This window comes from Pituophis catenifer, unplaced genomic scaffold, assembly GCF_029215685.1.
Source record: "Pituophis catenifer annectens isolate HBS135680 unplaced genomic scaffold, rPitCat1.0.hap2 SCAF_2, whole genome shotgun sequence".
In the NCBI taxonomy this organism is placed as follows: domain Eukaryota; kingdom Metazoa; phylum Chordata; class Lepidosauria; order Squamata; family Colubridae; genus Pituophis; species Pituophis catenifer.
In genome coordinates, this window is record NW_027256882.1 from 293,970,819 (window position 1) to 293,996,932 (window position 26,114).

The 26,114-nt window shown below is 47.2% G+C and overlaps 1 protein-coding gene across 1 annotated transcript; it reads right to left on the reverse strand.

The window, feature by feature from the left end:
• Nucleotides 1-2,323: 2,323 nt before the first annotated feature.
• LOC139310424 (maestro heat-like repeat family member 5) lies at nucleotides 2,324-25,818 on the reverse strand. The gene is made up of 26 exons (XM_070934579.1): nucleotides 25,404-25,818; nucleotides 24,381-24,517; nucleotides 22,864-22,959; nucleotides 21,750-21,866; nucleotides 21,375-21,497; nucleotides 21,018-21,167; nucleotides 20,194-20,313; nucleotides 19,587-19,666; nucleotides 18,123-18,258; nucleotides 17,076-17,171; nucleotides 16,581-16,685; nucleotides 15,768-15,903; nucleotides 15,014-15,132; nucleotides 14,698-14,847; nucleotides 13,636-13,790; nucleotides 11,193-11,340; nucleotides 9,149-9,300; nucleotides 8,582-8,719; nucleotides 7,789-7,903; nucleotides 7,027-7,170; nucleotides 6,287-6,463; nucleotides 5,088-5,237; nucleotides 4,713-4,838; nucleotides 3,635-3,737; nucleotides 2,610-2,675; nucleotides 2,324-2,490 (listed from the first exon to the last, which is right to left on the reverse strand). Exons 1-26 carry the CDS (start codon nucleotides 25,783-25,785, stop codon nucleotides 2,324-2,326), a joined length of 3,588 nt encoding a protein of 1,195 aa, XP_070790680.1. The 5' UTR covers nucleotides 25,786-25,818.
• Between the last annotated feature and the right edge of the window lie 296 nt (nucleotides 25,819-26,114).

Genomic DNA, 26,114 nt, shown 5'->3' on the forward strand with positions numbered 1-26,114 from the left:
CAGTTTGGTAGGGAATGTATGCTTCCAAAGGAGGACTCAAACTGATGGTAAACAGGTAGGAAACCTTATATGCACAGGAAAATGGGAAAGCAAGACATGGTGGTCAGGGAGTAATGTCACAGAGGGTATTGATGAAACGGCTCTGTTTGAGGTCAACAGATTAGCCTTCTTAAGAGATCCGGATAATCAGAACCTTGAATGGCTGGCTCCTGATGGATTGTACTGGATTTGTGGTAAAATGGCATATAGGTATCTACCTAAGAATGGGTGTGGAGCTTGTGTCCTGGGAATAATTGGACCAGGATTCTTTTTGCTTCCCCTTAAAACTCAACAGGTTTTAGATGTCCCGGTGTATGAGGAGGTGGGGAACTTAAGACAAAGAAGACATGTAGATACATCTGCAATAGGAAAAGTTAGGGTCGGAGGTAACCAACATAGTTGAGGAAGTGAGGAGTGGCCTGCAGAGCGAATTATTGAGGTTTATGGACCAGCTACATGGGCAGAAGATGGCATGTATGGCTATCGGACCCCTATATACATTCTGAACCGTTTAATTCGTCTGCAAGCTGTGGTTGAAATCATCACCAACAAAACTGTAAAAGGTCTTACTCAATTAGCTAGGGAGAGTGTCAAATCAAGGACATATATTATGCAGAATAGATTAGACTTAGACTATTTGTTGGCCAAGGAAGGAGGGGTATGTGGAAAGTTTAATTTGACTAACTGCTGCATAGAAGTTGATGAAAGAGGAAAGGTTATTAAGGAGATAACAGACAAAATGGTTAAAATAGCTCATGTGCCAGTCCAGACATGGAAAGGTCTTAATTTACAGGACATGTTTTCAGGATGGTGGCCAAAGTTACCTGGCCTGCAGGGCATTTTTGGCCTGGTGGGATTAATAGCTGCAGGGTGTATTTTTCTCCCATGTATTTTACCTCTGTTTGTTAAAACTATTCCTAAAAGTCTATTCTTGCTGGTGGAACGTAAGACAACTGCTCAGGTGATGGCTATGTGGGATTACAAAGGGCTCCAGCAGGAAGAGGACCTGGAGGTGTGACTCTTCTGGATAAACAGATGAGTCACAAAGGGGGGTATGAGCCAGGCTAAGATTCGGTATTGGGATAAAACTCAAATATTAGAAATCCAAATCTTTGGTCAAGACAGAAGTGCCTCTTCCGTGCCAAGGTGCTGAGATGACAAACGGTATTTGACGTAGGCACAGAATTGTAAAAGGGCAAACTGACCCTAAACAGATACATCCTGTTGTTTAATGTTTATTGCATCCCAAATGTCATGCATATCCCTGGATAAGGGGTGCTGCTTCCTTATTGCCCTTGAGGCATCTCCAAGCCTCTTATCTCCTTTTGTTATGTCTTGAGCTCCAGAGCAGAGAACCTGAATCTGTGAGAAGAAGATTGTTATTTCCTTTCCTAGAGATAGATGAAAGGGCAGTTTCTACGTGTGAAATGCATCACTCTCTGTAATACTTTTGCCTTTAAACTGTATAAATACTTGGCCAGAAGAAGCCATCGGCGTTCAGACCCTTTTCTTGTCTTTGGACTGTTTGAACCTTGCGCAATAAACTCTTTCCTGCATTGAAGAGCTTGGCCTGGTCCGTCATTTTTCCTATAACAAGAGCAGTAACTAGACTGTAGGAAGTTAGCACTCACTCCTCTCCTAGGAAAAGAAAATATTTTAGGATATACTAAAAAGGCAGAATATTTTCCCTAAAAGAGAAACTCAGAGAACCAGAAACTCAGCCCCCCACCTTTATTAATGGGCCATTAAGGCCTGAGCCAGTCTATTCTACATAACAAAGATCCACCTCCTTCAGGCAGAGCCATTTAATTGCCCTTTATTGCACCACCCACCAAGTTTCAGCCAAACTTGGCACACAGACAACCTAAAGGGCGAAGCTATGACCAATCAGGATATTCTTCCTGGGCCCCAGGAACTTCAAAGCCAGAGAGGGCATAAAAAACCAAGGCACACTCAGCTTCTCTGCCCTTTTCTGTTCGGGAACTAAAGCCATGTGATCCTGTCCACCATTAAACCATCTTTCCAAGCAGTCTCCATGTCTCCAGTGTCTTTTTCCCCACTTGGAGCTGAACCCAGGAGGATATTTCTTCCAACAATACAATTCTACTGTAGAGTGCAATATTAATGCAATATCAGGGGTTTTCAATTCAATTGCATACAGTGTGAAGGAGGTGTGTTTTTGTTTTATTTTTATGGGGATTTTAAAAAGTATAATATACAGTGAAGATGGCACTTTAATTGTATGAGGTGCCATGATAATAAAGAAAACTATGAAACTATTAAACTATGATTGCTTGGTCTCGGAGATCCTCCTGATGGCCTTGGAGAGGAGTTGACTACTAATAAGACCCGGCTCGATCAGATGGCCACACTGCCGAAAGATTTCTTCCATTGAGTCAGCTGCAGCCTGAGCCACCGAGGCTTCACGATCGCCTTGCAGATCCCGGAGACCTGAAGCGAATCCAGAAAACAAATGATTTCCGGGATCAACCGTGAGAACCAACCCTGATCAGCAAAAGAGCTCCTGGAGAAAAACTCCTTGTTTCAAGTGAGGGAACTTTGAAACTCACCGAGGAAAACTTCTTCGATTTGTTTAGAAGTCACCACATCCGGTTGCATGTATTGCGCGCAGCAGCCTAGGCACATAAAAAGAAAACGTTGGTGGGGTTAACAGAGACGGCTAAATCAACTGATTCAAGAAAAAAACACGCAATTCATTGGTTTCCACTTGGAAGAGTCGCTTTGGGACCTTACGGGATGGTTCCAGGGATTGGGTCTGTCTAATAATAAGAAGGATTAGGGGTAGCCGTTCTTCGTATGTTTTTGTCTCCAGGCCTCACTGGAGGCTTTAAAGAAGAGATTAAAGAAGAGATTGGACAGCCACTGGTCTGAAATGGTAGAGGGGCTCCTGCTTTAGCAGGGGGTTGGACTAGAAGACCTCTAGGGTCCCTTCCAACTGTATTTGTTTTATGTTCTAGGACTGTGCAAACAACCATCATCTTGGAAAACAACCTAAGCAGCCTTAAATCCAGTTAAAACTAGAATGGGAGGCCAGCTGGAAATATTTCCAGAGAAAAAAACCACTGCTGTGGGGTTACCTATACAGGAGAGAGGGATACAGGCCAGGTAGTCCTCGACTTATAACAGTTCATTGAGTGACCATTCCAAGTTACAATGGCACTGAAAAAAGTGACTTACGACTGATTCTCACACTTACAAGCGTTGCCACATCCCCCAGATCAAAATCCAGATTCTTGGCAAACCGACTCGTATTTATGACGGTTAGAGTGTCTTGGGGGTCAAAGATCACTTTTTGCGATCTTCGGAGGAGCAAAATCCGGGAGGAAGCCGGATTCACTTAACAACCATGTGACTAACTTAACAACGGCAGCGATACCCTTAAGAAAGAGGGCAGGAACTGCCTGAAAAACTGTTGCGCGATCGTAGCAGTTCCGGAGAAGCCACCCGGTATAAGAGCAGCTTCCAGTCTGATTAAGCGACATGGCTTAATTCTGCATAGATTGTTTTGGTGATAAGGCCGCCCGCCTGTCTTGGGTTTTCCTGCCCTCCTTCCAGAGTTGGCATTGGTGGTTACCAATTAAGAGGGCAGCTGCCTCGCGATGGGAAGAGTTCCGGCTCCTCAGGAATCCCAGCATCTGATCCAACATTGCAGGAAGGTTTTGCTTGCATTTATTCATCTGGGGAACACAAGGCAACAAACAAGCCACTCAACTAGAGAGCTTCCTTTTTTTTCTTTCTTTATTTTTTACCAAGGGGCCGCTTTCTTGGTTAGGTTTCTAGTCCTCGTGTCCTCAACAACTTACTATGACATCTTTATACTACGCTATACTTTACTATACTAATTGATATTTATGTTATTAGAGACAGCTTTATCCAAATTAAAAGCATAAAGGAAAATAAAGAAAAATAGCAGATAGTGAAAAACAGAAAATAGAAAAAGAAAAGGGAAAGAAAAATGCTAAGGAAATGGCTTCTGAACTTATAAATGCATTTATATTTTGCCCCCCTCTACGTCCTAATTTCCTTTTCCCACAAACTGCCATTTCTAATCCTCAAACCCACAAACCAGCAAGGTTTCTAGTCCTCATGGTTGCAGGGAACCTCTGCTGTTCCCGAGAGAGCAAAAACCCAAGAAGAATCCCTCTAGTCAGTTGAGTCTAGTGGTTAAGGCATCAGGCAACAAACCAGGAGCCGGTGAGTTCTAGTCCCGCCTTCATCATGATAGTGAGCTGGGTGACTTTGAGAGTTCTAGTCCCGCCTTTGCCATGAAAGCTGGATGGGTGATTTTGGCTAATTACCAGGAGACGGTGAGTTCTAGTCCCCCCTTGGGCAAGCAAGAAGACTGGGTGACTTTGGGCCAATGAGCAGGGAATGGTGAGTTTTGGTCCTGCCTTAGGCATGAAAGCCAGCTGGGTGACTTTGGGAGTTCTAGTTCCTCCTTAGTCAGGATGGCCAGCTGGGTGACTTTGGTGCAGTCCCTCTGTCTCAGGGCAACCCACCTCACAGGGCTGTTGTGAAGAAAAGAAGAAGTATTAGGGATGCCCACCGTCTTGAACTATTTATAAAAATAAGAAAGGCAGGGCAAAATAAAGAAATAAATGGTTAGCATATTCTAATCTGGAAGAAAACTGGCCAGCTTGGCTCCTACTTACAACCACGTAGCAGATGTTGGAGTACATGCTATGGAGGCTGGTATACATTTCATAGTCAAACAAGTTGCTGGGAAAGCCCCCCCAGTTCATAAAGGACACGCAGGAGTCGAGGGTCTTCCTGGAGACCTGGCCGAGGGAGGAAAGGGGGAGATGCTGTCACCTACTTGGGTCCTGAAAGGTCTTCAAGGAAACAACCAAGTTCAGGGAGCACCAAGGACCCCACAACTTCAGGATTGTCTAGAATCTCTTTGCATTCTCCAGAGTGTCCACGTGGTACAACCACGTTGCTCTGAGTGAAGATGGGGGTACAGAGTGGTCTATGTGGAGGTAGCATGATCAGAGCAGGAGCTCAGGTTACGCAGCCCTTCAACTCACCTCTTTCGTCCGATCATTTGACAGCTGTATGAGTAGGGGAACAAAGCTGTTCAGGATGTTTTCAGCCATATTACTGTTCCGTATCTCCTTCAGTCCTTTCAGGAGCATGCCGAAAATGGCGATGGAGGTATTCCTCAGTTCGATGTCGTCCTATGAAGGAAGAGAGACAGGTTAGTCCCTCCAATAGCAGAATAGCCATGCAGAAGCTTCTTGAAGGAGAACACACAAGTTCAGAGCACACCTATTCCCAGTTCAATGTCCATGGAGATGATCAATCATCCAGGTCATGGTTGCCCCAAAGATGGGGACCCCAACTCCAGTATGCTGGCTGGAGAGTTCTGGGAGTTGAAGTCCTCCCCTCTTAAAGGTGCCAAGGTTGAGAAATCCTGATCTAGACCAGAGTTTGTTCAATCTTAGCAGCTCCTTCTGGAGTTCTCAGGCCAGCAGAGTTGAAGCCCACACATCTTAAAGTGTCTGAGATCAAGCAACACCAATCTAGATGACCAATCTAGGGCATTTTGCTAGATAGGCTGTGTGGGTGTTGTAGATTTTCTAGGCAGACACCTGGTTTGGTGAAGCTGAAGAGAGGGGCAACCTTCCTTCTCTTCCACCTCCTCTGGCACTTCTCCAGCTCTCTAGAAGGGCTCCAGGATCATCTGCACGCTTTCCCCTGTTTCAGATCAGCACAACACAGTTGCTGAACTTTCTAAGCATTTTCGGTAAAATTAGGATTCTGCAGATGGTACCCAGGCCATCCTTATGGGAGAAAGAGAGAGAGGGAGAGAGAGGGAGAGGGAGATGGAAAGGGAGGGAGGGAGGGAGGGAAGGAGGGAGGGAGAGAGAGAGAGAGAGAGAAAGAGAGAGAGAGAACAGAGAGGGGGAGAGGGATGGAGGGAGAAGGAGAGAGAGAGAAAGAGAGAGAGAGGGAGGAGAGAGGGGAGGAGGGGGAGAAAGAGAGGGAGAGAGAGAGGGAAAAGGGGGGTGGGAGGGAGGGAGGAAAGGAGGGAAGAAGGCAGGGAGGGAGAGGGAAAGAGAGAGAGGGGGGGAAAAGGGAGGGTGGGAGGGAGGGAGGGAAGGAGGGAGGAAGAGAGAGAAAGAGAGAGGGAGGGAGGAAGGGAGGAAGGAGGGGGAGAGAGAGATAGGGAGGGGGAGGGAGAGAGAGGGGAAAAAACCAATTTGTCATGATTTGGTTGACTTACATCATGAAAATATTTTGGAAGGAGCGGAATGAGGTTGACTGCCTTCCATGCATGGGTTTCTATCTCGAGGTGTCTGAGGAGGAAACGCAGGGTCCTTATAGCTTCCTTCGCCACGGTCTTCTTTTCGTGACAAGCGCAGTTTAGCACTGGCATCAAGAGTGGCTCCAAGATGTTCTTCTGGAGGAAGCAGGGAAAGAAACGAGCAATTAAACACGGTCACTGGAGTTCTCTGAGTCTCGCAGCGATCATGACAAACACAAGAGAAGCCCACAGAGCAGAGAAGAAGGGGGTTGAAAAGGAACTTGGAGGTCTTCTGGTCCAACCCCTAGAGACCCTAGACTCTGCTGGACAAATGGCTGTCTGGTCTCTTCTTGAAAAGCTCCAGTGATGGAGCACCCATAACTTCTGGAGTCAAGTCCTTTCACTGGTTAATTGTTCTCGGTGTCAGGAAATTTATCCTAAGTTCTAGGTTGCTTCTCTCCTTCATTAGTTTCCATCCGTTGCTTCTTGTTCTGCTTTCAGGTGTCCTCCAAGAGGATCTGGCCTCTACTTGCTCCTTCAGATCTTCCAGGGGTGCAGCCATCTTTGTAGAAGAGACATCACTCTAGCTATCCTATTTCTGCTGGTTGCCTTCTTCTTCTCCTTCTTCTATCCTTCCCAGCCTTGTAGACTTCCCAGAGAGTGAGGTCACACCTGCTACTACCTTGGAAGCCACTCCCTTCCTGCCCCCCGTCTCTTACCTCAAACGGGTGTTGGATGAGGTTCCCCAGTCCTCTAACACTGAAGATCTGTATCAGCGGATATGGCTGGCTCATCCATTCCATCAGCACCTGGAGGATGTCTTGGATGATAAAGAATTGGGAAATTTCCGGATGGTACAGCAGCTGAGGAAGAAGAGTGGAGATACGGAGCATTAGCCAAGCAAAGGAAGGGAACTTCCCTGAGAGCCTCTACTAAAGATGCCACTTGCAGCCATTACGGGGAGAGAAAAAGAAAATAAACACAGTCCTCGGTTAGTGACCGCTGAAAGTCACAACGGCACTGACAAAAGGGATACGTCCATTTTTCAGAATTATGACGATGGTAGCATCATCATGGTCACGTGATCAAAATTTGGGTACTTGCCGGTCCATATTTGAGTTGAAGACGTGGCTCTTTCGTCAACTTAACTGATCCGTTATGGGTGTACATTGTTATAATTTTAAATTGCTTTAATTGGGTTCTTGATTTTAATTTATTATGATTTGTAGTAGATATGGTTTTTGTAAGCCGCCCTGAGTCCCTCGGGAGAATGGCGGCATATAAATCGCAATAATAAATAAATAAATAAATAAATAAATAAATAAATATTTATGACGGTCGCAGTGTTTCGAGCTTACGTCATCCCTTTTGTGACCGTCTGATAGGTCATGTAAAGGATAGTTGCAAGAATACAAAAAATAACCCTGGGCAGCTTTCCTGGAGCTCCAGAAGGTTGGGGTTGCACCTCAAGGTCTCCTCACCTCCGAAAAGAAAACCATCCCAATGGTTTTATGTCGTAAATCAGGGTGGCGCAGGTGGATGTTGGCCTGTCGGAACATGACCTTCAGCTCATGTTTGGAGTAGTTGAACAAGTTCCTAAGAGAATAAATATGGAGAGATCAGACAAGATCTGCTGGTGAGGGAGAAGAAAATCTCCAAGCTAGAGAAATCATGATCTGAATGATCGATAAATGGATTACTCAATGAATTATTCCATTTAGAGAATTTCTCCCTCTCCCTCTCTCCCTCTCCCCTTCCTCTCCCTTTCTTTCTCTCTCTCCTTCTCTGACTCCCCCTCTCTCCCTCTCCCCTCTCCTCTCTCCCCTCCCTCTCTCTTTCACCCTCCCTCTCTCTTTCTCCCTCTCCCCCTCCCCTCCCTCTCCTCCCCTCTAATCTTTCCTCTCTCTCACTTTTGCCTTCTGTGTCCCTCTCCCTCTTTCTCTCCCTCTCCCCTCTCCCTCTCCCCTCTCTCTCCCCTTCCCTCTCTCTCCCCTCTCTTCTCTCCCCTCCCTTTCTCTTTCACCCTCCCTCTCTCTTTCTCACTATCCCCTTCCCTCCCTCTCCTCCCCTCTAATCTTTCCTCTCTCTCACTTTAGCCTTCTGTGTCCCTCTCCCTCTTTCTCTCCCTCTCCCCCTCTCCCCTCTCTCTCCCCTTCCCTCTCTCTCCCCTTCCCCTATCTCTCTCCCTCTCCCCTCTCCCTCTCCCTCTGCCTCCCCTCCCTCTCTCACCCACTGCCCCTCGTAGCCAAGCTCTTTTGACTTTTAATTTCTTACCGGACCAGGTGGAAAATGCCTTCAAACACACTATCAGGACTCATCAGCATCTCCCAACATCGAACCATGTCTAAGTCCTTGAACTCCTCCTGATAGCCGGTGCACAAGATGAGGTGTTTGACGGCTTCGACTGCGTTGCTAAATGAAACAAAGGAAGAAGAGTTGGTGCCAATCATTCCGCTGATCCCCCTGCACTTACGATCGTTACAGTATCCCTATGGTCATGTGATCAGAAGTCAGACTCTCGGCAACTGACCCATATTTATGACGGTCGCAGTGTCACAGAGTCACGCGATCCCCTTTTGGGACCTCCTGACAAGCAAAGTCAACGGGGAAGCCAGATTCACTTAATGACCATGGGACTTGACCAGTGCAATGATTCACTTAACCACTCTGGCAAGAAAGGTTGCAACATGGGACAAAGTTCACTTAACGACTGTTTCACTCAGCAACAGAAATTTGGGGCCCAGTTGTGGTCGTAAGTCGACCTGGGGGAAACCTGTAGGCATCTCCTGAGCTTTGCAGAAATGGAGAAAGGATCCAGATTGGGGCTAGGAGATTCCTTACCCCAGGTGGTTGGTCTCCTCTGACCCGCTCTTGCCTGCTCCCAGCAGGAAATAGATCTGCGTCACGAGCGCCAGGAGCAGGCTGGAGAACTTATTCTGGACAATGGTGGCTGCCTCAGGAAGCGAGAGGAGGAAGGCGAGCGCATTGGTGGCCTAGAAACAGGAGGAGAGGAGAGTCAGCTCGGGCTCATCAGGTTACTTAGATTCATCATCTTCTTCTTCTTCTTCTTCTTCTTCTTCTTCTTCTTCTTCTTCTTCTTCTTCTTCTTCTTCTTCTTCTTCTTCTTCTTCTTCTTCTTCTTCTAATGACCCCATAATCCCCTGCGGGGTGGAGTCTGGGCAACTGAATGGAGCTGAGGGTTTACTGGCTGGATGCCCTTCTTGTCGCCAGTGTGGAGTTTTGTTCGGCAGATACATTTTCATTGTGCCCAGAGAAAGAAAAAAATCCTCATGTCCATGAAACCTGAACCAGGAATGTCCATGTCTGAGACACGGAACAAAATTTTGCTAGAAGTGGGACTTCTGAAACTCCCATTCTACCCCCACTCCAGACTTTGGGAGGCCAGTGGGGTGTAGATACAGAGCAAAAGGGTAAGACAAAACGAGTAGCACAAGTGAGACAGAACTGGGGACAAAGAGATCGGTAACCTCACGTTTCTCTGTTTGTCTTCATTCCTAAGTGGGCTCTTGACTCTCCACCTATTAGGTGATTGGAGGGGTCCTTGGTGCTGTCTGAGCGTGTGTTTTTTCATTGCAGATGTTTCATGACCCTACTAGGTAACATCATCAGTGCTCCAAGAGTTCGGCTTAGAGGTAGGGTTAGCCTGGTTGGGTCGTGAAACATCTGCAAGAAAACCACCAAGCTCAGTAAGCACCAAGGACCCCACAGTTCTCCTCCTCCTCCTCCTCCTCCTCCTCCTCCTCCTCCTCCTCCTCCTCCTCCTCCTCCTCCTCCTCCTCCTGCTGCTGATATTACTTGGTTGGGTAATGAAATGTCTGCAAGGAAACAGCGAAGCTCATAGAGCACCAAGGACCTCACAGTCCTCCTCCTCCCTCTTCCTCTTCTCCCCCTCCACTCCCCAAGCTCCACTCCATTCTAGCCTTGATGATGTTACCTAGTTGGGTCATGAGACGCCTGCAAGAAAATCACCAAGCTCAGAGGGCACCAAGGACCCCACAGTTCACACCTGGACTACAAATATTCTCTTCTATTGGTCTTCATTAATTAAATTTCTCCACCGGCCATCTGAGCAATCTGACACTGGGCAGTTTACAACAATGTAATAAAACAACATAACACATAATAAGAATACAGATTAAAAATATTTAAAATAAGATATGACACAAAGTACTACGTTGGGTGTTCGCCTTTGTTGGTTCCTATCATGTATTTTCTTAAATCAAACTCTTTTTTAGTTATTTCTGTAAGAAATAACGTAAGAAATGAATAAAGGAATCAATTGAATTATGAATGATTGGATGAGTAAAGGAATGAATAAATGAAGGAATGTATGAATAAACGAATAAATCAATGAATGGATACAGGAATGAATGGATTAATGAATAGTTGAACTGATGGATGGATTGATTGATGGATGGGTGGATAGATGATAGAGCTGGATGGATGGAAGGATGGATGGATGGAAGGATGGATGGATGGATGGATGGGTGGATGGGTGAATGGGTGGATGGATGAATGGTTGGATGAATGGATGGATGGATGGGTGGGTGGATAGATGATAGAGATGGATGGATGGATGGATGGGTGGATGGATGGGTGGATGGGTGGATATCATAGCTGTTCGGGCAAGGAAGCCCACAGATGCCTCTACTTTCAATGGGGCATTTTGGGGGGGGCTTACGTCAAATTTTGCTCTAATTTCAGCCCCCACCAGTTTGCCCTCTGCCTCCCTCCAACCAGGGCATGCCTGCTCCTGATGAGGAGACCCCCGAGGGTGACTCTTCTGCTCAGCCCCTTCCCCCTTCCCTCAGGCGTGGCCCACCTGTAGATCTAAGGAAAGGAGAGCCGCCGGTTGAGGGCTTACCGCAATGGGCATGATGGATTTGCTATTTCTCCTCCCAAAAGCTTCGGTGCTGGGGTCTTCGTTCTGAAGCCTTTTGAGGAGGGGCTTCATGATCTTCATGTTAGCATAGGGGTCTGCAGCCAGTGCCCTCCATAACTCCTTGGCACTTCTGTGCAGGTGGAAAAATAGATTGGGGGAAAAATCAGATTCTTTCCCCATTTTCAAAGAGACAGCCAGTCCAGAGAGATTAACTCCCACAACGGAAGAAAGGATTAGAGAACCGATGGCCAAATGAAGTGCTTTAATGCAAGGAAAAAAAAATATCTACAGGTAGTTCTCGACTTGCAACCGTTTGTCTAGTAGCCATTCAAAGGAGGGCCTCTGTGCCACCGGAAGTGCCAGGGAACCCAGAACTGGTCAAGGGAGGGGACGTTTCTAGGAGCAGTGTGTCTGCAGAATTAACCCAAAGGTGCTTTTCACAGAATGACCCAGTTAGAAGGGACCTTGGAGCAGTGGTGAAATTCAAAAATTTTCTCAACTGGTTCTCTGGGCGTTTCTTGGTGGTTATGTGACCAGGCAGCTGTGGCTTGGTGGTTATGTGACCGGGTGGGCGTGGCTTGGTGGTTATGTGACCGGGTGGGTGTGGCTGCACAAGCGATTCACACACAATGTAAAAGCAGCTGGACTTTACACAAAATGGACCCTGCAACAAACAGGAACCTCACTGAGTCACTGAGAGCTCAAAAGCAAACTATCACACTTTACACAAAAGTAACACAAAAGCTACACAACTGACTCACACACAATGCAGAAGCAGCTGGACTTTACACAAAATGGCCCCTGCAACAAACAGGAACCTCACAGACAATCAGGCACAGCTGATTTTCTCACAGCTGACTGGTAGTAAAAAAATGCTGAAATTAGAAATTAAAAAAAGGTTCTGACATTGCCCAGCACAGCTGATTGTCACACAGCTGATCTTGGAACTTTTTTTTTACTTTTTAAAGCATTTTTTTTACTACAGATTGGGCGAATATGTAGTAAAAAAATGCTTTAAAAAAGTAAAAAAAAGTTCCACCCATCGCGCAGCACAGCTGACTGTCACCCCTGCCTTGGAGGTCTTGTACTCCAAACTGCTTCTCAGGCAGGAAATCTTATCCCATTTCAAACAAATGGCTGCCCAATCTCTTCTTGGAAACCTCCAGTGATGGTGCACCCACAACTTCTGGAGGCAAGTTGTTCCACTGGGTTTTTTTTTTTTTTTTTAATTCGATTTATAAGCCGCCCTTCTCCGAAGACTCAGGGCGGCTTACAATGTGCTCAGCAATAGCCTTCATCCTTTTGTATATTTATACAGCTTATTGCCCCCACAAACTGGGTCCTCATTTCACCTACCTTAGAAAGGATGGAAGGCTGAGTCAACCTTGAGCCTTGGCGAGATTCGAACCCTGCAGTAATTGCAGGCAGCTGGTCTTAATAAGCTTAATAACAGGGTGCCTTAAACCCCTGTACTACCAAGGCTCTTAACAATGGTTAATTGTTTGCACTGTTAAGAAAGTTCTGCATATAGTAGGTTGCTTCTGCCTTTGATTCGTGTCCATCCTTTGCTTCTTGTCCTGCCCTCAGGTGGTTTGGAAAATAGGTTGACCCCCTCCTCTTTGTGGCAGCCCCTCAGATGTCAGAACGCTGCTATCCTGTCCCCCCTCAATCCTTCCTTTCATTGAACTAGAGAGACCCAATTCCTGCAACTCTTCTTCATAGGTTTTAGGCTCCGGTTCACTAATCATCTTCGTTGCTCTTCTCTGCACTCTTTCCGAGTCTCTGCATTGTTTCTACAGTGTGGCGACCAAGAAAGTTGAAAAACCAAGGAGGTCCAGCTGCCTTTTGGAAAAGCACCTTTGGGACAACCATGACCTGGATGGTGGAGACAACCAGCCTAGGAAGCCCTCAGAATTCAGATCGACTGCACAGCCAACCAGCGACTGCACTGGCCCTCAACCAACCCACCACAACCTCCCCCCTCAATCAGCACCCCAAGACCCACCCCAAGTCCTTCATCTGTGACCCACACCTGGCCCATCAGAAGACCCTCACCTCATGCGACCCTCATCTGATGTGTCCTCCCCATCACAAGACCCTCACCTGACGTGATCCACAACTGACCAATGACCAGACCCTCACCTGACATGACCCTCACCTGACGTGACTTCTCCATCATAAGACCTACTGACCACACAAAGCCCTTACAAGCAGAAGAACATCAACACTGGTGTTCCCTAAACTCCACTGAAGATGTTACCTGGCCTGGTAACGAAACGTTCGGAAACCCACCCAGACGCTCAGAGAACCAACCTCCACCCTCATCCTCCACCCGAGCTATAGGTATTCGCCCCATCGCAAATGGTTGAGAATCTCTGTGGCATAAAAGAAAGCAGGAGGCACATCTCCTTGAGGTTCTTCTTACCCATCGCAGGCCACGGAGCACTCGAGGAGAATATCCACGACTCTGTTCACCCGTTTGGACGCCAGGTGACACACTGCCTTGAGAGTTTGTTCTTTGGTGGCAGCATCTGAGATCTTCGGAAGACGCATATAGATCTCCTTGAGGATCATGGGCAGCTATGGCAAAAGAGAGATCCGAGGGATGAGACCGTCTGCAACTGTCATAGTATGGAACACGTTTGCTAAGCCCCTGAATTTCCCATGACCCTGAGGATGCTTAAGAGCCTCAAGAGGTCGTCCAAACCCTGCTTGGCCTTTGTTTTTTAATGTCAACTGGAATGGATCCAGGAACAGATGAGGAACATCCAAAAAGACTGATCTCGAACTCAGGACCACCCCAGCCACTAGCAAGGAACCCTGCGGTCCATAGTTCAAATGTTGGGTAGCCGCTAATTCCCCACTTCTGTGCTTTTTCTGGTCTCTTGGACTACCACCTCCATTATCCCCGGTCAAGTCCAGATAGGATGCCTGAAGGCAACTTTTTGATTGATTGATTGATTAATTGATTGATTTAACCCCATCTTTATTACTTTCACGGATAATTTGAAGCGGAGAAGATATCCAGCTTGTACCTTCTCCCTCCTCTTTCCCCCACAATCACCCCCCTGTGAGGTGAGTTGGGCTGAGAGAGAGAGAGAGAGAGAGAGAGAGAGAGAGAGAGAGAGAGAGAGAGAGAGAGAGAGAGACTGGCCCAAAGTCACCCGTGTGGCTTTCATGGCTAAGACAGGACTTGACCTTCTCCTGCCTTCTAGCCTGGTGCCTTAACCACTGCCAAACTGGCTCTCCAACTGTTATTTCTCATGAAAACAATAGGGCTATTTGTTTTGCCCTTACCTTCTTCTGCAAGGTTTGGCAAACTTTCTCAACAGCCCTAAGATCACCTGGTGGTCTCCCATCCAGCCCTAGCCTTCTTCAATCCAGCCAAAGTGTTGTCACCAAGCCAACAAGGTCTCACCCATTCTCATCTTTCTTTTCTCCAAAATCTCCTCTATCCCTTTTGCTCCAAACCCTGCCATTTTCTTACCTCCTCCATCTCCATCCCGCATTCCTCCAAGAACGAATTGAGCAGGAGTCCTGCAGAGTGTGAAATGTTCTTGTCTGGGTCTGTCAGAGCCTCCAGGGCTTTTAAGATCAGGTCGTTTATTTGTGACGGGTTCAGATGCTCGCCAAAGGCCTATCGGAGAGAAGAAAAGGAGACCATGAAGAGATGCATCAGGGTTTTGACTCCCTCCTTCTCTCGACAAGCCAGAGACTTTGACCCAGATTTGGGGACAGCACCCCACGTAGAGAGGCAGGCCTTATTCCGTGTCACCCATCAGGTAAACTAAACTAAAACGTACCTTAGCCATTTTGGAGACGTTATTATAAAATATGGTTGGGCCCGAAAGGAAGAAGTCTTCCCTCAGCCAATTGACGATGTTCCCCTTCTTGTTCTTGGCCTTCTTGTCCATTTCTTTGGCTGTGGAGGGAGGAAAAGAAGAGAAGGTCAGATTTTGGCATTCGGAGCTTCTGAAGATCCTTCGTCTGATGGCCGCTTTAGTCGTTCCAACAGAAGAGAAGATCTGCAGCTCAGGGCTGACCTGAGGGGTCCCTGGTGCTCTCTGGGCTCGGTGGTTTCTTGCAGACATTTCATTGCCCAACTAGGGAAGATCATCAGTGATGATGACCATCAGCCCTGAGAGGGCAAAACTCTCAGTGAAAAGCTCTTTCCCTTCTAGTACTGATGACGTTAGCTAGTTGGGTCATGAAATGTTCACAAGAAAACAACAAAGCTCAGAGAGCACCAAGGACTCCAGTCCTCCTCCTCCTCCTCCTCCTCCTCCTCCTCCTCCTCCTCCTCTTCCCTCCCTCCCTCGCTCCCTCGCTCCCTCCCTCTCTCTTCCTCTCCCTCCCTCCTTCTCTCCCTAGCTGAAACACTTCACGTGAGAAACTCAGCCTTCAAATGACCCCTGGCCCTGAGAGGTGCCAATATCAGCTGCCAATTCCAGGCATCTCTGCCCAGCCCAATGACCAGCAGGCTGTGACACCCAGTGCTCTCCTGGGCAGGGCGCATCCCTGGGGCTCCTGGCAGCCCTTGGAGTCCAACTTTCTCACCCAGTTTGCTCATGATGAGGTGGTGGAGGTGGTAGGCGGCCTCTGCGGACATCTGGCCAACTTCTTCGCTGGTGTCGTTAATGTGCAGGCCCAGCAAAGCCACCAGCTGTCCCAGCAAAGAAAAGTCAGCTGTGGTCTAATGAAAGGAAGCAGGAAGGAGGGGAGAGATGAGAACGGGGGGCTCATGAAGGTTTCAGCCAGCTGAAATCGGAGAATATGAACCATAGCACCATAGAATCCTAGAATCGTCCATTTTAGAATCCTAGAATCACAGAATCTTAGAGACAGAGAATCTTAGAATTTTAGAATCATAGAATTATTGAATATTTGAATCTTAGAATCCTAGAATTTTCAAATCATAATCACAGAATCTTTGAATCAATGAATCTTTGAATCATCAAATCTTTGAATCATAGAATCATAATCATAGAATCATAGAATCTTTGAATAATAGAATATTTGAATCTTCAAATCTTTGAGTCTTCAAATCATAGAGTCATAGAATCATAGCATCACAGAATCTTAGAATCATAACCTTTGAGTCTTCAAATCTTCAAATCTTTGAATCATAGAATTTTGAATCATAGAACCTTAGAATTATAGAATTTTAGAATCACAGAATCATAGAACCTGAGAATCCCAGAACCTCAGTTGCTGGAAGGGACTGTGGAGGTTTTCTCCTCCAACCCCTTGCTCAAGCGGGACTCCTTATATCCTCCTGGTCACATCCCAAAGATGCTTTTTCCAAAAGGACTTTCTTCTTTTTTTCCCTTTATTTCTCACTTCTCACTCTCATCCCAAACGGTGACTTACGTCGAAATTGACGTTTTCAGAAACGAACTTCAGGAGGTGCCTGGTGCTCTTGATGGCCCTCTCTCTCTCGTGACTCTTGGGAGTTTCAATCCAGGGATTCGTGTGCTGCCAGGAAAAACAAAGGAGGAGGAGGAAAGGAAGAATTTGTGATTCACACTTGGAAGAGCCGCAGAATTTGCCAGGACTGGGGAGAAAATTTAAGGAACTAAACAAATTTGAGACGGTGATCAATTTAAGTCTATTCTCGGCTCAAAACTAGAGTAGGAGTTGAAGATTTCTGGAATACAGCTAGTCTTACAACAGTTCATTTATAGTTGTGGTGGCACAGTGGTTAGAATGCAGTATTGCAGGATAATTCTGCCTACTGCCAGCACTTCAGCAGTTCGATCCTGACCGGCTCCAGCCTTCCGTCCAGAATCCGTGACAGAATTGCCAAATCCAGCCTAACCATCTGGCTGACCGTGCGACCAACCCCAAGAAAGAATCACTCTTTACCGTCAAGATCTCCTGCAGGGAATCCAGATTGGGAGCCTCGGACAGCAAGCCGGTGAGCATGGTGTTGCAGGCGTTTGCCGTCTGGTGATAAAAGTCCTAAAAGAAGAACAAGAATGTCCGAAGGAAGAAGTGGTGTAAAGGAAGAACAGCGCCTAAAAGAGGAAGAAATCCAGGGGTGGGGAACTTATGGCCCTTTTAGTACGACTGGTGGACTGCAACTCCCAACAGTCCTGAGCCAGCCATGGACTTCTGGGAGTTGAAGTCCACACACCTGCATTAAATGGAGTGGCCCACCTTGCAGGGCTGATTTTTCTTCCAGAGTTGGAGGAAATTCTTTCTCGGCTGAACACGAGGAACAAAAGGACTTCCTTCCTGTTATCGTTCAGAACAGACCGACTAAAAGGTTGAATGTCTTCCTTAACAGTTTTGGGATATTCAAATACAGGCAGTCCTGAACCTACGACCACAATTGCACCCTAATTTCCATTGCTAAGCGAGACATTAGTGAAGTGAATTTTTCCCTCGTTTTATGACCTTTCTTGCCACTGACTGTTGTTGTTAAGTTAGCCACATGGTTCTTAAGTGAATCGGGCTTCCCCCTTGACTGGTGCGACTGTTGTAAATCTGAACCAGTTGTTAAGCGTCTGAATTCTGAGACTACCTAGGAATCACAGCTAGTGAATGCAGAACATGGTTGTTCTGCCCCACTGTGGCCCTTCTTTTGTTCGGGGGCAAAGGCGGGAGATGGGAATTGGTCTTGAGAAGACACTTCAACCAGAACACAAAAGAGAAGTGGAGGAAGAGAGAAAAAATGGCGAGGAAAACCATATGGAGATGCTTAGGACTTAATAATAGATAGTCCTATGTTCCAGTAACGTATAATGAGAAGTGGACGCATACTTTCAGGACCAAAGATGAAGGGACAGGCCAAGGTGCCATTAGGATTGAAGGATGGATCTAGAGTTTTTGAGGAGATCTTGAATCATGTTTACCAGATCCTTGTTTCCAGGTGGATCTCAGAGGGCTTTACTCATCTGGACTGCTCACCTGAGTTTGAGTTGATTGCCCTGGGCTGTTCGCTTTCAGGGTGGTCATCTTGAAAGCCGGCAAGGAAAACACCTTCTGGATGCTTTTGCTCACCACTTTTGATCTCATCTCGGAGTTCAAGGCGGGTTTCATACGGCTGATGAAAGGCAAGAAAAGAGGAGGAGGTTGAGAAGATCATAGACTCATTGGGCTAAAAGGGACCTCGGAGGTCTTCTACTCCAACCCTTGCTTGATGGTCCTTCAACCATCCCAGTCATATGGTTGCCAACTCTTTTCTTGAAAACCTCGAGTGATGGAGCACCCCCAACTTCTGGAGGCAAATCGTTCCACCGATTGATTGTTCTCAGTGTCGGGAAATTTCTCCTGGATCTCTCTTTGATAAGCTTCCATACATCGCTTCTTATCTTGCTCTCAGGTACTCTGGAGAGGAGGTTGAGCCCCTCCTCACTGTGAGAGCCCTTCAAATATCAGAACTCTGCTACCATGCCTTCCCTGGTCCTTCTCTTCACTAGACTAGCCAGGCCCAGTTCCTGCAACCGTCCATTGTCTGTTTGGGCCTCCAATCCCCTAATTATCTTGGTTGCTCTTCTCTAAACTCTTTCTAGAGTCTCAACATCTTTTTTATATTGTGATATAATCTCTTTTTCTTTCTCTTTCTCTTTCTCTTTCTCTTTCTCTTTCTCTTTCTCTTTCTCTTTCTCTTTCTCTTTCTCTTTCTCTTTCTCTTTCTCTCTCTCTCTCTCTTTCATCTCTCATCTCTCTTCTCTCTAATCTACTAGACCAGACCACGAGAAACACTCCCACCAATCCTGAGAAGACAAGCCATGGATTTGAATTTAAAGTGAGAGCAAACCCCACTTCCTTCTAGCCCTGATGATGTTACCTTGTTGGGTCATGAAATGTTTGCAAGAAAACCACCACGCTAAGAGAAAACCAAGGACCCCTCACATCTAAAGAAGCATGCTCACCTAGTTTCCCATATTTCTCAACTGCCCAGATTGGCAGCGTGCAAATTCTTCACCCTTCCAAATTCTGGGGCTGACCTGCTAACTCAATGTATGCTCTACAGCAGGGGCATCAAACTCAAGGCCCTGGGATGGATGCGGCCTGCGATGTGGTCGGATCTGGTCCGTGGGGGCCATCCTGGTCTACCCAGTGCAAAGAGGAAAGATCGGGCCAGCGTGGCTTCTGACCGGTCTACCCAATGCGAAGAGGAAACATGCCAGCAGTTTGGGGAGTGACATCAAGCTGGCCACACCCACCACATTGGCCACACCCACTCATTTGGCGACCCCTGCCCATCCATCCCCGAGGTCAACCACAGCTCTGATGCGGCCCTCAATGAAATTGAGTTTGACACTCCTGCTCTAGAGCATGGGGACTTGGCATTGAAATCGCATCACTGGGTCCAACTCCAAGTTCCTACCGAGCTGGTGGGAAGATGAGGGCGGAGCAGGTAGGTACCTTATGCAGGTGATGGTGACGATTGCTTGATGGAGATTTACGACGGACAAGGGTCTCACGGGCTGATCTTCAATGACTTCCTGAAAGGAGAAAGAAACACATCTAAGAAAGCTCCTGAGATATGGCCACCATCCAGCTGCCCCTCTTCCCAGCCCTATGCTTTTTCTGGTTGACACAGGAAGTCCCTAACTTACTACCGGTCGCTTAGCCACCATTTAAAGTTTTGAGGGATCTCTCCAGGACTACTTATGACCCAGATACAAAGTTCCAAGAGGCGTCCCTTCCTCAGGGACCATATTTTGGTCACTTGGCAACCAGTGTCCTGTGACCACGATTTAAGTCAGGGATGGATAACTGCTCTTTACGACCTATATAAAATTGGGAAGCCAGATTCACTTAACTATCATGCAAATAATTTAAGGAAAATGATTCAGCTAACAACAGTGGCAAGACAGGTCGTACAATGGGCAGAATTCACTTAACAAATGTCCCACTTAGCAACAAAAATATTTTGGGCTCAATTGATTGGTATTCAATTCGATTCAAATTCACTTTCAAAAATAAATAAGCCCAGGAGCACCTGCCTCCCTTCCCTCTCCCCACTTACAATGATGTTTATGACCAATTCCTGTTTATGGGGCAAATGGATGTCTTGCCTCCTGCTGTAGGCAACAGCTTTGGTGATCATGATGATGGACCTCATGAACGCTGTCTTCAGCCCTTCGTCCTGGGAAACACACGTGGGAATAGGGTGGGGTCAGAAAAACCAAAGGAAGGGCCTCCGGTTGAAATTCCGGCACCTTCGGAAGTGAGCTCCACAGCCCCGTTCCTAGCTCTCTCTGTCGGGGGCTTCATTCGAAGCCATAGCCACCCTGTAGGGGTGGTGAAGCAAAGGGGGACCACCTTGCAGGTTGAGGGGAGCTGCATCTCCCCTCCCTGACTCGGAAAAACCTCTCATCTGAAGACTAGGAGTAGCGGCATTCAAAAATGGCTGCCATGAAGCCGGGGAACATCCAGAAACCATCAGTTTGTGCAGGAAAAGAGATATGGTGAATGATGTGTTGTCTGGGTGAGATATAAATATATATATATATTGGATATATAAAAATGACTTGAGGAGTAGAGGATCCCTGAAGCAACTAACTGATTTGATTGAACATTGATGAGGGCTGGCTGAGTGAGTTGCCTCACACAACATCACAGAGTTGTTGTTGTGTGGAAAGGAAGAAAGCGTATAATGCACATGTGCTGCCTTGAGTATAATAAATGCAGCATGACCATGGATCCTCCTCCTCCTCCTCCTCTCCCACAACATGCTAGTTGGGTCATGAATTGCCTTTAAGAAAGCAATCAAGCTAAGGACTCCGGATTATAATTGTTCTCGTAATTAAACTCAGCATTAAGAGAAATATAGGGTGGAAACCAGCCGACCTTGTTCCTGGTGGAATACTGGTCGAGTATTTCTGAAATAATGTTGTCCATGAGAGGCACCATGTCTTCTACTTGCGCTCCCAGGACTGCCTGGCCGTAGCAGAGGATTAGTGTGGTCCGAATCCGTCTCTCGGAGAGAGTCTGTGACTCCTGTCAGTACAAAGACGAGGGGGTCAAGCTATTTCCCAGAGCACCAGAAGACAAGAGAAGAAGCAATGGATGGAAAGTGACCAATCTGAGGAGACCAGACAGCCTGGTGCATAAGTCTTTCCAAGCACGTTGGACTTTCCTTCCCAGAATCCCCCAGGCTCCTTCTGAACTTCTCTTCAGACCTTGCAACCCCATCCCTGGTCTTACCTCACTGGTGGCTTCCAGCGCAAAAGGTGCCTTGGGCTGCCTGAAATGTCCAGCCTCTTTCAGGACCTCCAGAATCTCAGGCAGGTGGCAAAAGGCAACCATTCGAATGGTTTCCGAGATTCCCTAGGCAAAGCGATGTTGTAAATTAGGACATTTGCACATTTTCTTTCTCTTTCTCTTCCGCTTTCTCCTCCCCTTCTCCACCTCCTGTTCCTCCTCCTCCTCCTCTCTGCAAACCCCAGGCCCTTCTAGCACTGATGAAATTACCTAGCTGGGTAATGAAATGTCTGCAAGAAAACATCCAAGCTCAGAGAGCACCAAGGACCCCACAAAGAAGGAGGTCTCAGCCCCCACAGGCATCCCACTCCCACTCACCTCTCGGTCTGTTTCTTCCTGGAACGAAAAATTTAGAAGGCTTTTGAGCTGTTCCATCACCAGGTCCTTCTGTCTTGAGTTTCGCAGTTTAACACCATAATATTTGTATAGGTTAATCTGAAGGTGGGAAGAAGAGTCCGTGAGTCTTAGGGAGCTCCACCAATCGGCCAGGAAAAGGAAATATAGGACAAATTATGATCAAAAATGGACTCCCTGTAGCCAAGCACAAGGAAAGTGGTCCCGGGTGACATGATCGGGGAGATGGGCAGCATATAAATCTAATAAATCAATAATTGCCATTTTGACTTTCTTCTTCTTCTTAAAAAGCTACTTTAACCCCTCCCCCATCCCTATGGGTGCCCTTGCTGATTCTCTGTTTGGGGGTCCTGATATGCTTTATGGTTTCTGTGGAGATCGTGCAGCTTCATCTTTTTAAATGCAGTAGCTCTCCGTGGTGGATTGGGACAACTTGCCATGGGCCTCTTGTCTTGGCCAACTCACCAGGGAACAAGAGTTACACTAATAGCAGGCTTCCAATATCTCAGGGGCTGCCACAAAGAGTGGGGGTCAGCCTATTCTCCAAAGCACCCGAAGGCAAGACAAGAAACAATGGGTGGAAACTTGTCAAGGAGAGAACCAATCTAGAACCAAGGAGAAACTTCCAAACAGTGAGAACAATTAACCAGTGGAACAGTTTGCCTCCAGAAGTTGTGGCTGCTGCATCACTGGAGGCTTTTAAGAAGAGATTGGACAACCATTTGCCTGAAATGGTAAAGGGTTTCCTCCTTGAGTAGGGGGTTGGACTAGAAGACCTCCAAGGCCCCCTTCCAAGTCTATAATTCTATTATTCATTTGTCTGTCTAATATCAAAGAAACGGTGGAGCAGAAGCGTCAAAGAAAGGATGCCAAAGGAAGGACAAAATGAAACACAAACGACAAACATTAAAATGATTTTTAACATTATTGGAGAGAACGGAATTGTTGAATTAACCCTCAGCGAGTCTGCTGTGGCTCGTGGGCATCCACGGTGAGTTGGCCACGGCAAGTCATCCTCTTCTGACGTTGCATCTAAGACAACTGCGGCCCTAAAAGTGTAAAACCTCCGCATATTTACCTTGTCTTTAGACAAGACCTGGGATGTGCTTTGCTCCTGGTCGATGGGCGGCAATGGGCTTGTTTTCCTCCTGGGCAGTTTGTGGTCTGAAGGAATCTGCTTTGCCAACCACAACAAGAACAACAAAAAAGAAGTTGTGAGAAAGTGAAGGAGCAGAGGAAGGAACAGCTTTCTGTGTGTTTCCAAGGGGAGGGTTGGTTTCCCTTCTGCGTCCGGATGCATATTATAATTAATTCGACTTTTCTAGCTGGGACAGACACGAAGCATCTAACAAGGATCATCCGGATTGTATCAGCTGGAGCTGAGGCAGCTTTTGAGATGAACGGTTGGAAAATCTCTGCCACAAATTGTGAGAACTTGATTTATCACCATTTATTGTTGTGGCCCTCCAGCAGCCGAATCAGAGGAGGAGGAGGAGGAGGAGGCGTAGGAGTCAGGGCCAGCATCAGGGCAACCTGAGAGCTCCAAGGGGGAAGAGGGAATGGGGCTGGCAGAGAGAGATAGAGAGAGACAGAGGAGGAGCCTGGGCCATCTGTCAGCCCTCAGATGGTGAGTCAACAGTTCCCAGGTCTGGAAGTGACTGATGAGGAAGAGGAGGAACAGCTGGGTCCAGTGCCTGACGTGTGGATGCACAGAAGGCAGAGGAGAGGAGAGCCGGGGAATTCTATGGACCGGTCCTTGGGACGGAAGAGACACCGCTGCTAACGAAGCCCTTCCTAGCTCTGGGGATAAAAGGCAGGGGGTGGGGATGAATAGATGTGGCAGACAACTATTCTTCTCCCTGCCGGATGGACTTGTTACCCTGCGGTGAGAGAGAAACTTTTTGTCGGGGCTGCTGGCTCTCCTCATAAAGGAATCTTTGAGTTCACTTCAGAGGGTTTGTGGTGTTTGGGGAGCTTAGTCAGAACATTTATTTACTGACTGTTCGAAGGTATAGCGAATAGTTTACAACTGAAAAAAATGGACTGTTTCTCACACTCAGGACCATTTCGCATTTCCGTGGCATGCAGAGAGCTTCCGGTCCCTGTTGTTGCTGCCCAGCATTCAGTGCCAGACAGTGCAACAGGGAGGATGGTTGTCTTGTAGATCTTAGATTTGAGATGGGTGGCCATTCGTCTGTCCAGTAACACACTGGTGAGATCTCATATCTAGGCTGCATTCTCCTTCGCTCGCACCTCACCATTGATGTCACCATTGACATTGGAGGTGGGATCCCAGATACCAAAAAATGTCCACCTTCTTTAGGTTTTCTCCATTGATTTGAAGCGTTCCAGGGGTGGTGACAGTCCCTAAGTACCCAGTTGTCTTGATGTTGAGGTGGAGTCCAAAATGGTTGAGGCGATCATTCCATGGTCGTTCCATGATCCTTCCAGCAAGGACCCCATAGTTCAGCAAATTCTCCAGAACTACATTTGTCTCCTTTTGGGATAAATGATCTCCACCGAGGCAGCCCTGGCTTCTGCAACCTCTCCACGATGGACCTCAGGGCCAACCGCAACACAAACCAAGCTGCTTACCTGGAAAGGACGAAGATGGTCCAAGATGGTCTCTAATATTTCTCTCTCGTCCATCAGATCCAAGATTTCTTTGACGGGTCTGCCTTTCAATGGCTTCCTGCTCTCCCATAAGTTTCTGAAGCACTCGTCCGAGAGTTCTGAGAAGAAGAGACAGACAGAGATTGATGGGCAATTCGACAGGACAAGCCTTCTCAAAGCAGAGAGAGAAAAAGTGTGCATAGTGGATCACCAGGCTGAGCCTGAGGGAGGAGTCAAACGCGTCATACGTCTCGAGTCCCTGATCTTCATGTCCTTAGACAACCATCTTATATATGGAATTGGAATTTTTTATTGCTTTGAAATTTCATGATGTCGTAATGTTATAATTTAGATCTAGCCTTTGAAAAAGGCTAAGGGGGAGGGGCCTTTCCTCACCTCTGAGGGCAAGATGTTCCCTAATACAGTGGCAGCGGTAGAGAAGACCCTCTTCCTAGACTCCACCAGTCAAAACTCTTTGACTGATGGAGTCTGAGCCATAACGTCCCTGCCTAATGAAGGATGGTTGCAGGGTTTGGATTTGGGTAGTCTAGGAAAAGGAAGGAAGGGTGTACTAGTGACATGAGAGCAGTCTTCCAGTGTTTGAGGGGCTGCCACACAGAGGAGGGGGTCAACTTATTTTCCAGAGCACCAGAAGGCAGGAAGAGAAACAATGGGTGGAAGCTACTCAAGGAGAGAAGCAACCTGGAAGTAAGGAGACACTTCCAAACAGTGAGGACAATCAACCAATGGAATGGCTTCCCACCAGAAATCGTGGGTGCTTCATCACTGGAGCCTTTGAAGAAGAGACTGGGTAGCCATTTGTCTGGGATTGTATAGCATCTCCTGCTTGAGCAGGAGGTTGGATTGGAAGACCTCCAAGGTCCCTTCTGGCTCTGTTCTGATTGATTGATGGATTGATGGATGGATGGATTGATTGTGTGGGGTGGGCTGATGTGATAGGACAAGGCTGGTTCCATAGGTAGCCCAGCCCTGTAGCGTCTATACCTGGATACGAAGGCAGGACAGCATCTGGAGAGCGTTTTCTTCCTGGAGCCCTTTCCCTCTCGGGCCTCCTTGGCAAGGGAGGGGGCTCCTTCAGGCCAGCCTTGATCTCCCCCTGAGGAGCCCTCAGAGGGGCCCTGGCAGTTGTCCTTCTCACTAAATCGGGCAGCCCCAGTGCTAGAGGCTGCATCTTCTTCCTGATGTCCACTGGAGCTGACTTCACAAGGAGGGGTAAGACCTGCGTGGTTCTTTGAGTGGCCGAAGAAGTGGACGGGTGGGCTTCTTGGTTGTTCCACTGCCGTGGGTCATTACTGCTGATTTGTGGATGGGTCTCCTTGCTGTCCTTCTTCTGCAAGAAGGGCAACTTCTTCAGCATGTGGTCCATTCTCTCGTGAAGAGGGAGTTCTTGAACTGGAGGGAGATCCTGTCAATAAAGGAGAAATTTTGTAACTCCAGGTTGAAAGGAGGGGTCCTTGGTGCTCCTATCTATCTATCTATCTATCTATCTATCTATCTATCTATCTATCTATCTTATTTATTTATCACATGTTCTTCCTGTGTCAACAAGCTCAGACTGCCCAAGGAGCTGCTGATCTACAGAGGAATTTTGGCGTCTCTCCTTTGTGCTTCTACAACTGTCTGGTTTGACACAGCAACCAAACTAAAAGTCCACTAAAGAGAGAAGATGGCAAGGAAGTTTCAGGCAGCAGAGAG

What these genes read in the sequence shown, in the direction of transcription:
- LOC139310424 (XM_070934579.1), bottom strand. Translation starts at nt 25,785, where the DNA reads ATGGACCACATGCTGAAGAAGTTGCCCTTCTTGCAGAAGAAGGACAGC. An exon ending in TCATCCAACACCCGTTTGAG is followed by an intron (nt 6,464 to 7,026) that starts GTAAGAGACGGG and finishes TGCTTCCTCCAG; the next exon opens with AAGAACATCTTGGAGCCACT. An exon ending in TTCCAAAATATTTTCATGAT is followed by an intron (nt 5,238 to 6,286) that starts GTAAGTCAACCA and finishes CTTCCTTCATAG; the next exon opens with GACGACATCGAACTGAGGAA.